The sequence below is a fragment of the Pseudoliparis swirei genome, chromosome 3 (assembly GCF_029220125.1).
Source record: "Pseudoliparis swirei isolate HS2019 ecotype Mariana Trench chromosome 3, NWPU_hadal_v1, whole genome shotgun sequence".
In the NCBI taxonomy this organism is placed as follows: Eukaryota; Metazoa; Chordata; class Actinopteri; order Perciformes; family Liparidae; genus Pseudoliparis; species Pseudoliparis swirei.
In genome coordinates, this window is record NC_079390.1 from 8,929,878 (window position 1) to 8,943,111 (window position 13,234).

The following is a 13,234-nucleotide window of genomic DNA, read 5'->3' on the forward strand; positions in this document are numbered from 1 at the left end:
GCTTTGTTTTCACTGCTGGAATGTCCCATGTCCCTGCCAGTCGTATGTACCTGCCATGACAGTCTGTCGGGGTCTATTTTGTGTTGTACAGTAGCTGGTTCTTAAAATGTCCGAATCCCGAACAAGACGGCAGTGGAACCTCGAGCACTGTGTTCAAAAAGCAAAGTATCATCTACTGCCGTCTCACCCTGTGCTACCGCTCTAATTTCCTGCTCGAGGGCTGAGTAACACTAGAAAGAGCACATGCATGACAGACAAAGAGTTCAACAGCAGATAAACCCAAAAACATGAAGGTAAATAGGTTTATGAAAAAGCACTCAACAATGTGTCGTCTTGAGTTTTCAAATTCAGCACAGATGCACAGTACGATTGAATTTTTTATGATGGAAGTTTTCATGTCATTTAAAGATTAATATCTTAATTCAAAGCGGGTGACTTTCATGGCTTACGGGCATATTTGGAAGGTTGGAGATGTGGCAGAAACAGGTTTGCTCTGCTATCCCAGCCATCATCCCTTTAGTCTTTTTCCTGGTTTAGCGAAGCTCAAAAGATATCAGATAAATAAAACAATTTGATGGCATCACACTCGGTACAACAGCCCTGCTTTAGTTTAGCCCTGGTTGGTCCTATTCCTATCGTGAAAGGCTGTGCTGGTTGTTTGAGTCATTTAATTCCCTTCTTATTTGAACTTTGAAGAACTGACTCACTAAACCTGCTTTCTTTCTTTTCCCCACTCTAACATGCACCACGCCAACAGATTATTTAATTAGTAAAAGGACCAATAAGCGATTTAAAGATGTTCAATGAGCCAGCAAAGGTGGATTACTGTGGCAGGTGAGGTTCAGTTGAGGAGCCTACATTCCTCAGCCTTGAGGAGGAGGCAGTGCGTGGGCAGGGGTCCGAAAGAGGAAATACTTCAACCTTGGTGGTGCTCCGCTGCTAATAACAAGGCTACTGAACAAGCACAAAAAATAAGCAAACACGGAAATCTTTCTTTTCGGTTAAACAAACACACACTTGTCATCAGGTGCGGTTACGGTGGAGAAGGCCAATGCCGGTGCAGCCGTTTACTCTAACGATGTGACATTTGTGGATTGTGTCGTTAGTTCCTTGGAGGATATTTCAACTGTAATGTTTGCACATCCATTTCAATGGTTTATTATTTTTTACTAACCTGTAAGAAGGCTTTGCAACAGTAATTGTATGTATTTTTCAGCAGAGAATAATAGGCTGGTGGCTGAAGGCGAGACGAGACACAGCGTGTTGTCTCACGTCACGCAAATTACCTGCAGGGCCAGCCAACATTGTTACGCAATGACACAATGGACAAGAGACAATAGAGGGGAAATAAGAGTATTAGAAAGAAAGATGAGTAATTACTAGTTGATTATACTAAGCCTTGCATAATCTCATAAAAAATAAAATAAGAATATTTTTTTCACAGTGAAAATGTAACATGCCGGTCAGGGGCTGCAAGGTGCGATAAAACTGCCGTATAGACTTATGTTGACATGCCTGTGATCCACAAAAAAATACATATTGGCTTCTCTGATTATTATATGAACACTAACTGGATTCAATAGATATTTGAATGCAATAAAAAATAAAATGATAAAATGTAATTGTATCTCTAAATCACTTCGGCATATTTGCCTTAAAAGCAGTCTGGGGCTAGAATGAAATATATACACAGTATAGTTCAAAGAAGTGAGCATTCAAAACTCCCTCGACTCTCCTGAACATCAGCCTGTACTTGAGTCGGTTTGTGTGTGTACGCAAGGAACAACAAGCGATTAGAATTCCAGGCCATGTTTTTTTCCCTATTGTTTACTAATGGCAGATCAGAACTAGTGGTTACAGGCACCATCCGATGTTTCAAAAGCATATTTGGGCATGTCCAGTCACTTTAAACATGCTTTAAGTATATGTCAAGGCGGGGGGGGGGAGTAGAGTGGGGGCTTGGCTTAGCCAGTGTCCCATCTACTGTTGCTTTCCATTTAACCCCCAAACAAACACTGTTGATAACAATGATTATCTGCAGGTAATCGGAGTACATACGCCGGCAGGCCTAATCCCGTCTGTGAGGCTCAGAGGCTAGGATCATATTTGGTGAGAAAATGGAGATAAATACAACACAATGATTCGCTGGGCCAAGGCTCATGCACATCAATAATGGAAAACAATATCACACAGGAACAACTAACACGATGTGCAGTTGAAGACAAACAGGTCGATGATCACTAGTTCATGTTATAGGGGTGATGAGGTTGGGACGAGACAAAGACTATGGAAGGACCACTTGCTCCTCATTGGTGGAACGAGCTCCCCACTGACATCAGGACAGCAGAAAGCCTCTACATCTTCCGCCAGAAACTAAAAACACATATTTTCCGACTATATCTGGATTAAAACACAGATTAGCACTTCAGTGGCACTTAAACGGCTCTTATTATGGTACTTATGTAGTTCGACTATCTTGAAGAAATGTTACTTTCTGGATTCTTGTTGTTCTTAGTTTGTAGTCTTGGTTGAATGCACTTATTGTAAGTCGCTTTGGATAAAAGTGTCTGCTAAATGACATGTAATGTAATGTGATGTAATGTAATGAAACAAGCCAACATGGAGAGACAACGAAAGGCCCAATCGCCAATGGCTGAAACTCTGCCTGACTATGGAGCAAAAGCTAAAAGTGTTAAGGGATCGGTGAAATTAAGGGTTTCCCATTTTCTATTAGACATTTTCCCCATTTTGATGAATAAAGTCAGAGACTCCCACCGAGTCCCCCTACATAAGTGTTCCTATGTGGCTGCTTGTCTCAATGAATCCTGCATCCCTTCGTTGTGGTGCTTGACACTGCACTTTGGCTCCCAGTGGCGTCACTCCAGCACAGAGGACAACGAGTGACTCCATCTGTAAATCGCTTGCCAATAGTAAGCACTTCACACAATAGCAACAAATGCACACTGCATATTTTGTCCACTTTTCATTTCCAGAACCACATTCACTGTCAAATTCACTGGACGACCGCTTTGTGATTATGTTGTTACTCCAAACACGCGAGAAGCTTTTGGAGGAGCGATAGAACCTGCATGCGCAGGCTGGTAATCATTAAGGGCTGCTCACGAATGAATCTCGTTTTATGTGGCGCCGAGGTCATGCCTTCGTCCCTCACCGTTCCCGGTTCCCCTTCTAGCCGGGTTCAAATGCCCTTGACTTCATAAACTCTTGACACCCGGTCCCTCTCCCAGCCTGAGCTTGAGTAATGAGTGCCTCTGGTCACAACGTTGTCAAAACCAATGAGCAAACTTCTTCCATCAATCCGGCGGCTTTAATCTGCTTTAATGAACTTCTCTCGGTCAGTCAGAGCAAGGCCCTCAGTGAGAGTCTGACTCACCTTCATCTCTGATCTTACTCGTATGGTCTTACAATATATTTTATTATTTTGTATTTACACCTTTATTTAACCAGGTGAATCCAATTGAGATTTTAAAAAATCTCTTTTTCGAGGGTGACCAGGCCAATATATAAAATATGAACAATATTCTACAATGCAACTTCAGCAATCTCACATTGTTGTAATACTAACATTGTTTGTATTGTTAAGTCTGCACATAAATACAGTTGAACTGTGCGTGAAACAACTGTGAGGAACAAAGGATGTGTCATGTGTGATGTATATAAAAATGATCAGAAAACCACATTGTTATTAGTGTGTCTGTGTGAGGACATAAGTGTGTCTACTTTATGTATGTGCATATGGACATTTTGTTTTGACACTTAATATCTACCATGTTTAGGTAAATCTGAATAAATCACAATCTGGTATGTCTCCATTGAGTCTATTCGATATCCTAAAAAGATCAGGCATCTCACATTCTTTGGATTAGTGGCCTCATCAGGCCCACAAAAGAATGCTGTTAATAAAGTAAACATAACCATGAAAAGACCAGGCCATCAAGGAGTTCAGATTTGTACATTTTTATATTTGAGAATTTGAATTAAGTAACTACTAAATAAGTACTACACCTTCAAATTCAACAATTACTTCAGTGTTAGGTATTAGTCTGAAAAACATCTGTATGTACCGGACACCGTTTGATGAAATCATTGAGTGCACATGTTATTTCACTCTTACGTTATATATTTCTGGAGGGAATTGAAAATCCACCCTCAGTGTTAGACATGTCTACAGCGTTGAGAGAAGGCATTCCTGCATATCGCCAGACCAATTATTTGTAATATCAAACTCAAACTGTCTGCAAAAGCAGAAAGGCACCTATAGATGCAAACGCTTTGACATTTCTCTCCCTGGAAAAACAAAACTGCCCTTCCTTTGCTTAATACTTTCAAAGTAGGGCTGTGGTAAAACTGCTGCATTGACACAAGTGACATGAGTTATTTTTACACTTCTAACAGTTTGCGGTCACAAGTATAGAAGGACACTGTGTGTTGCCGTGCCAACAGGTTCGCTCTCGCAATGAAACGGACTGAAAGGGTGAACAAGATAAAATCCTATCCTCTTTCCCTTTCTGAAGGCAGTCAAGGAACGCAACATGTCCTTCAGGTCATGCCCCCCCACCCCCCTGCCATCTGCAGCTCATAATGGGGATGATCAGGGAAGAGGGGACCGGCCAAGGACAACCACATGAGAAAGGAGACAGAAACAGGCAGCTCCCAGCCATAACATCTGGACACAATAGGGTGTGAAAAGTCAACAAGACAATCATTTTCCTAAAGCATCCAAAACACTTTCTTGTTACCCTTCCAAGTAGGAAAATGTCAATATTGAGAAAAATGTATAAACACAAAGGCATTTTGTGTGTGCGTGTGGTGAAACCTCACCACGGTAATGTGAGTTACAGCTGAAGGCCCCGAGAGTCAGAGCTTTCACTAGAAGTGTTAGAAATATTAAATTACAACAGTGTGCCACTAGACCCGAAACTTGACCTCAAATTGGACATTGATCCCTTGAAGAAGAAGAAGAAGAAGATATAGTGTAAAATGAGTCAATTCAGTACATACTTCAGTCCACTCAGTGGACTCAGAGTGCAGGTAGCCAGGACAATGACCGTTTGGTCGAACAGAGTACACTCAATCTCTGAACTACTACATAAATCGACTAAAACGGAAAAAAAATCTAATTTGGGGCCAAAATCAATCTCCAGAAGAGGCAATAAAAGCAAAAAGGGAAACTCCCACACATCTCTCTATTGCATTTTACACACAAGGAACCATGAGATTGCATAATATGATGAGCATGTGTCATTTGAGCTACTAGAAAATGTCATGGTGTAAAAAGAGGACATGAAATAATTGAACATGAAGGATTTTATGAGCTAAAGGATAATGTGAAGGTTGGTCAAAAAACAGAAACCTATGTTTAAAACCAACTGTGGCGCCATGTGTCAAAGTCAGAAATTAAAGTTTTCCTTCTCACTTCAATTTAACCACGTGGCTCAGTGCTCCATTAAACCAGTCATCCTTGGCCGTAGTTATTTAGTTACTTATCATTCAACGCTGGACAAACAATGCTCGATGAGTTCAGCCCTTTCATGACTGTTATCGGTCCTAAAAATCAGTCTAACAATTTCCTGGCAATAAAAATTAATAATATACGACTTGTTCCCGGATAATAAGATGCCCATTGTATGCTCCAGATAAAAAAAATTGTTCAAAAAAGGAAAAGTTGGAGACCACTGACCTCGCACAAACTGCATGTGAAATGGTGACAAATATTTCAAATTATTGTAAACATAATGTATGGTTGAGATAAAAATAATATTTTGTGAACACCTCCATTTGTGTGAGGCAAACACCCACCTATGTAATCATCAGCACACACCATGGTTTGAAACAGGGCCGGAGGGAGTGACACAAAGAATGAGCCTCAAGGGTAGTCCGACTGGAAATACAAGTGTGTATTGCCAAAACGTGTTGAGTTGTGTGTCTGAGTATGTGTGCATGGGTATATTTACAGCAAACTCCATCAAGAACATATTCATACACAGAGATGACCAACAGAGAACATAACCTGCGTCACACATCTCTCATCTTAACTCCCCTAACCGTGTTTTCATAAACAGAGATTCCAGTATGAATGAACTTACATTTCACAATATTCTTGTTGTAGGGAAGTGTGAATAAATCCTGTCAGCGTAAAACGTGTCATTGATCTCTGACCCCAAAAATGCCGTATTGCCAAGTTTAAAAGATATGCAGATATGTGCCCTTGGCTTCTTTGTGCATGTCGTTGCATAGTTGAATCTGACAATATTGTAAAACTTTTATTTTTATTGAAGTAAAAGATGCTATTTTTTGGAGTCTTATTTTCACTCAAGAGCAGCGCGGCTATCAGTGTGGAGGTGGCGGCAAAATGCATTCAGACTTTTTTTTCAGCAGACCCATCCCCTTCCTTGGTGGCACCAAGATGTTGCCTAATATATTGTTGATGCACTACAAGAATGTGAAACATGCACAGGAGACCTGCCCCTCAAGCACACTCTAAAGCAGCACTTCATTCTAGCCCAGGGTGGGACAGGAAACGAGCAAAACACTATGATCTGCATGCACACCTCTGACTCAAATGCCCGTACACATTCAGCTGCTGCCAATACTTTATCTCACGGCCGGTGACTAAGAAGTCTAAAGCTCACAGGAACATGCCACATGGTAACACAAGAATTCTAACAGGTACACATGGTGATCCAGCAAAACACCTTCTCACATTCAAAAGTGTTGATTTTGCTTCCATTTGAAAGTTTGTGACTTTAGTTATTGCATAATTTTTCTACGTCCTGTGTCACAACTACTGGCCTTTGTGATTTCTGTTTGCAGGACCGCACAGGCCTTAGCCAGAGACAGAGCTGTGCATTGTAATGAGATAAGAAAGGACAGGTGGCCCAGTGATCAGGTGCCAGACTGCCTGCTTTAGAGCCGAGCTGAAGTCTACTGTGTCTACAAGGCTCTATTGGTATCTCTCCAAAAGAATCACTAAAAACAGAACTGAATCGAGAGAGGAGTCTTATTAACCTCTCACAGGAAGAAACCAGAGAAATGTTGAGCCATTACTGGAGACTAATTTACAACCCGGAGCACCTGCTGTAGGTCTACCACTATAACACTGGCTAAATAGTCATTTTCTACTTAATATTTCCTATTTCAACAAACAGGAAATATGTTAAAGAGTAGCACTGTTCTCTCGTAAGTCGTATCAATAAGTTTTAACATTAAAAAACTGTTTCCATAGGCCACGCAGCAAAGAACTTGAGGCTCTATCCTGTGAGGTCAATAAAACAACTCTTAATTCAAACAGATTGACTAACCGAAACAAATCAATCAATAAAAGGTATATCATAAATTTGCAAATAGAGTGGAAATTCCCTTTCAACCATATCGACAGGTCAGTGTGACTCTTACCTTGCAGCTGTTTAAACCTTCCTTCCAGGATGTTAGAGTATTGCACCTGATTAACAAATGCAGCCGGGGACAAGCAGGGCTCTCGGTCCCTGCGGTCCAATTCCATGGCCTTTTTTTCTGGATATCTCTCCTAAAATCCCTCTCAGACACAGAGTGAATGGAAGTTTTTCGGCATAGCACACGAGAGGCAACCTTTCCCGCTGCAAGTGTATCAAATCCTTCAGAGGGCTTTCCAGCAGATAAAAGTGTAGTATATCCAAAAGGCCTTGATGTGTCCTCCTCTCCTAGAATCCGTCAATGCTGTGCGTCAGTCAGGCACAACACAAGCTTGAAAATGTTGCCGCCTGTTCTTTACCGTTCGTCCCACCTTGTCCAATGAAAATACAGCAGTGCAACGGTGGAGGGTTTGTTCAAAAAAAATGATTTCAAACGGAGCCGAAGAACAAACCGTTCTCTTGTTTCACTCGTCTCGTGAAGAATTTCACCACACGTGTGGCCCCTCTGAGCAAAGTAGAAAAGTTGAGTTGCGCTCGACTGCTCCTTCCCTCCAAACTCTGAACACACATTTATTTGCTGGAGCAGAGCACAGCAGGGCAACCGGCTGCGGTCGGATTGCTGTGTAAACAAAGCCGGCTGTGCCGTCTGAAAATGGTGTCATATGCATTTGCATAAGGTGTGTTTGAGGGAGGAGCACGGAGGAAGAATACCGTGGAAAGATGAGGGGAGGGAGGAGGTGTAGAGGTGGACTAAACCATTAGGAGTTCTCTGCTCAGCGTAGCTTGGGGCAGATTATACAACTCCACCTTAATGCCAGGGAGCAGCGGGGTGTGGCCTGGCCAACAAGGTCCAGCACCAAAGTCGCCATCAGACCGCATCCTCTTATCCTGCTGTGTGGTTCTTATTTCTATCACTCTCTAAGACCAGATTTTATCTTCCTTTTCCGGTTCACGTGGTCTGCCCTGTGATAAGGCGTTAAGACAGGAAGGAAGTTGTTAAGAATGTCTCGGCAACACAACAAGCTCTTTCCTGCCTGAACAAGATTTGAAATGATGAACTTGTGTGTGTGTGTGTGTGTGTGTGTCTGTTTGTCAAGCAGATGGTGAGGCCGGCGTGGGGGTGGAAGGGAGTCATTACCAGTCCAGAATAATTATAGAACTACACAGCTTTAACACATTTGATGTTTTAATAGATGAGGGGCAGTTATACAAATTATGATTGGGACAACTTGTGGGGGAAATCTTCTTGGCTTTTTATGATTTTTAAAGATTAAATGATAGTTTGCAACCAAACACTGGAGTAAAATGGACTATTTTGAATTGTGATGGGATTTGAAAGATACAAAACAATTGTTTTCCTCCATCACTGGATAAAGGAACATATCGTGCATATTTCAGATTCTCAAGCAAGTTCATGTACACATGACTCCCCACTACACCAATAATAAATGTAGTTATCAGTGTATAACACACCAACAATACTGTCAGCTGAAACAATACATGAAGAGAAAATGATTAATACATTTTGAACTTAGTGAACGGAAGGAAAGTTTACTCTATCTTGCAGCTGCTATCATCTTAAAAGTTAAAAGTTACAGCTGTAATAAATGCCTGTGTGTGCAGAAGTTACACAAGACTGTAAACAGTGAGGACTAAGGTCACAACCTTTCTTACGAGAGGATGGCGTTTGGTCTGGTCAGGGGGCCGTGGTAAAAAGATCTGCTGTTTTTTTTAATCTGTGCTTGTCCTGATGAGCAGGGAACATCTGGATGAGTCTCATTAAAGGACCAAATGCTCCGGGGCCTTCTGTGACTGGGTGTTTATAGAGGGGGACTGGAATAATGAGATCCGAACAGAACACACTTCCTTCTGAGGGCCAGACGCTACGCCGTGGTCGCATGCAGCGAGAAATGAAGAGCAGAGAACTGGTAAACTGGTAATGGCCATTTAAGATCCGACTGGGCATATATCAAACATCACAATCCCAATTAGCATGACAGGCAGATGTGATGGCAGGTCGGTGCGTCTGGGACATGGAACTTATCAGCAGTTTACTCCCTTTACAACTGATCCATCATTTAGATATACTAATACATAAACACACCGGATATGATTGATGATTATCTTTCGGAATCTCGTGAAATATGAAAACAAACAGCAAAGGGAAATGTGGGAGGAACTCCAGCATTGAGAAAACAGGAATTAATGATTATTAATGATGGTCTGGTGTGGTGAATGGACGCAGTGGAGAAAAGGGATAGAAGCTGTGGAGGAGTAAGCACTACCAGAGGGAGAAAGGAGAGATATATTGCTGAACATGCCATTTTTGATCATCCTACAGCAGAAAAACCCCTCTGAGGGACCCGGGGGAGGGCAGAAGGCTGGACTATACTTCAAACACTGGCAGTAAATATCTGATCTGAAAAGGAATCCCCCCGGAGCGTGTAGGGTTGATTTCACGACATAGTTCAACAATCACTTTTGCCTGACATCAGACAGAAAGGTCAACTCGTCACGCACCGTTTCCATCTTCACTCGGACATCGTCTTCACTACGATTCATTTCCATTTTGCAAAACACGAGCGATCAATGTATCCGCCTTCATTTTAAGTTGACAAGTGATGCATTGAAGAGGAGCGGAGCAAGCTAGAAGAGAAAGTTAAAAAACAGAACTAGCCTGCGATGTCATTACATGGAATGTAAAGGAATACCACCTTTATATGTACCATCTAGTTTTGAGAAATTATATACATTGAGAAGATATGCAGGATATGTGAAATTAATTTGTTAGTCAAATGAAATTCAAAAATACTATTCAGCAGCAAAGGGTTGAGGATTCACAATGTCTTATGGAGAGCTGTAAGAGCCAACACAGGCGCAACATAAAAAGAGGCTATGCCACAGTCTCGACCCGGCACCGAGTCGTACGACGGGGATACATTCTACATGTTCCCACACATCAAAGTAGATTTCCGTTTGGATTTCAAAGTAATCAGTACTTTTAATCAATTAATAACAGTCTCGATAGCAGCATCAATATTGTCTGTAGCGGTCTCCATTTTTATGATTGCTCCTCTGTTACCGCGCACAGCTGACAACGCTCGACAAATGTTCGTCCCGCCTACGGCCCTGATAGGCTACTTGTTAGTTCTCTGTGGCGCTCAAAGGTCTGGACCCAGGCAACAATCACCCGAGTCAGAGTCCAAGTAGCTACCAAATGCTGCAGAGTGAATTGATATGGTCCTTGGATGAGTTAAATGCAGATGTCAGATTTAAATTAAGTCTACATTCCTTTTCTTTGTTTTAAAGTGAATGGGCCTTTTGCTTTCCCCACCAGTAAATACATGTAACTGTTTGAGTGTGAAGCTGGGCGCTACTTTAAAAAAAAAAAAAGGCAAATGTGCACCGCTTGATTTGCTACCCACGCAGTACAGGAAAGTAGATATGTGGTTATTTATGCAAATTTAAATTATCTTCACAAAGGGGTGGTTCTGTCGTGTGAAACAAGTGGCAGCTGCTGCTGGGTGTAAGAGGTGTGAATCAGGAAATGAGGCAATTAATTTCATAGAGAATAGAGACAGTTGAGTTTAGAGAGTCCGTGAGAGAATGAAGCGTACATAAGGAGCAGCTCACAAAACGCTGAACGTCTTGACATTTGGGGAGAAGTTGTAAAAGGTGGGCAGGAGCTACGCCTCGGGGGCTATAGCTGCTCCAGCATGTCAAAGAATGTGCACATCAAGCCCACACTTGTCAAACAGAGATGCTATCAGGTATATTCTCACACACACACCTCTGGTCACGCGTGTACAATAGTATTACAACCCCCTGTTGCTTTCCATAATTACATGGCAGCAAGATACAGAATATCTTGAAGCAACAGAATCAGGGCAAAACCCAAAGTGTGTTTCCCTTTGGCATAAGGAAATGAGTCGGGAAGTATTTGTAAGTGAAATGAGGTTTATCTTTTTAGAAGTACTTTGACTACAGCGGTGCTCAAAAATCATTACAGAGAGAGAGAGTTTTAGTGTGTGTGTATGTGTGTGCGTGTGTGCGTGCCTGCTTGTTGCTCCCCTCTGCTGGGTTCTCCTTGATACTGCAACTTGTTTTGACTATTTACAGATATTTTACTTTAGCATGTGAAACCAGGAAAGTACAGGGTGCACATGCACACACATACATGCACATTGTATGTGCTTCAACAACTAATGGAGCCATCAGAATGGTCACCTGGGTCCCGTTAGGTAGAGCTTCCACCAGGACTGGCTGGCCCACAGACATGCACTTGCACAACTTGGAAGGATGTCAAGAGGCTCGAGGGTAAGCGAGTAAAGTGTGGAATAAAGCCTCCTTCAGACCAACAGTGTAAACAAAAATGCAGCCTTCTCATTCGTTTTTGGTCAGACCACTGTTTGGGCACAGCAGACGGACTAATGTAGAGCGTTCCAGCACAGAAAACAAATTGTCTTTCAGGAACACTGGTGTAATGGCTGTTTTTTAAATGACTGTAACATGACTGGGCTTGGGTCACCTACAGCAGCCTAAAGACTCGCCTCAACACCTCATTCCATCACAGCGTATTGCTCTGTGGTGAATTGACTACACAGCTGCCTGGCTTTGTCCTCATTTTGGAGGTATTTCGGTCTTGGCCTATAAAGAGAGATTTGTGCCTTTTGGGACAGAAATAAATAATGTTGGCACCTCAAGTCCACAGGACCTCATTAGATTGGTGTAAATTGCTATGCGTTTGTGATTTTGTGACTGTCTGTTTTCTCAAACTGCTGTTGCGCATTTAATAACGTTACTTCAAAAACAGTTACCGTACTTGCCTAAATATGATACAATGATGTCTTTATTGATGATATTTGCAAAAAAGGATGTGTTGACTTATACGAGAGAGATTACAACCACAGATGTTCTGTTTGAGTGGAGTAAACACCAGCTAATCGGTTACAAAGGGAAATTGCTTATATTTTACAGGTGCTGTAATATGCGTCGTTTATAGCCGTAATGCTGCGAGGGTGGCAAGTTAATACGTGTCTATCTGTAGAGTTAATCAGCCCTTAGGATTTCCACTAAATATTTTTACATTAAAATGCGTTTCAAATAACATTCAGAATAGAATTTCTTACATTTCATCATATGATGATTTTATATGAAATAAAGTATTTTTGTAACAGTTGCTCCAGTAATATAAATTTATATAGTTTGGTAAAAAATAATTACTGGATTTTGGTGAATGTTTCTTTTGCTTGCCTTTGATATTGTACTCAAGTCTTTTGATTGTCTTGTGGAAACAACATTCACATCCTCCCGTTCAGGTTGGAAGGATTCAATGCTGACAGCGGTGCAATTTGTTAATAAGTTAGCCTTTAAAAAGCTGATGGTTTGAGAACAGGTTTCTCTTGCAGCTCACTGTAACTTTGCGGTGGAAACTGCTCCAAACTATACGACTACATTTGCGTGATACCAAACGTGTAGCATACCTGCGAGGGCCTTGATGCGTGAGCGCTCGAAGAGGCGTGCTGAACCGTTCTCATTATCCCAGTCAGTCTCTGCTGCCAGGTCCCAGCGGTTGTTGATGTCATTATACTGCTGCTGGATCTCCAAGCTGTCGAAGTCCGTCGGTGAGATGGTGCTCATGTTGTCCAGGCTGGAGGAAAACACATTCAACCTGCAATTCAGACACAGAGACACAAAAGCACCTAAACTTAGTACACGTACAGAAAAGGGAGGCAACAATGCGTGATATCAGAAGCTTCACAAGACTGACCGTTGAAATGTTCACAAGCTAATGTTTGGAAGGTTCAGTTTGGAAAGGGAGA

General features: G+C 41.8%; 1 protein-coding gene across 4 annotated transcripts in view; it reads right to left on the bottom strand.

Moving 5' to 3' along the window:
• The window catches only part of LOC130213000 (spectrin beta chain, non-erythrocytic 1), a 45,304-nt gene that overhangs the window by 22,409 nt on the left and 9,661 nt on the right, over window positions 1-13,234 (bottom strand). For 2 of the 4 annotated variants that reach the window (XM_056444386.1, XM_056444370.1), the window contains exon 2: window positions 12,896-13,083. In XM_056444386.1, the coding sequence (XP_056300361.1) occupies window positions 12,896-13,052 (157 nt within the window). In that variant the 5' untranslated portion in view covers window positions 13,053-13,083. Of the gene's footprint in view, window positions 1-7,416; window positions 7,896-12,895; window positions 13,084-13,234 lie in introns of those variants that run through there. The other 2 variants (XM_056444394.1, XM_056444378.1) reach the window with 1 other exon arrangement.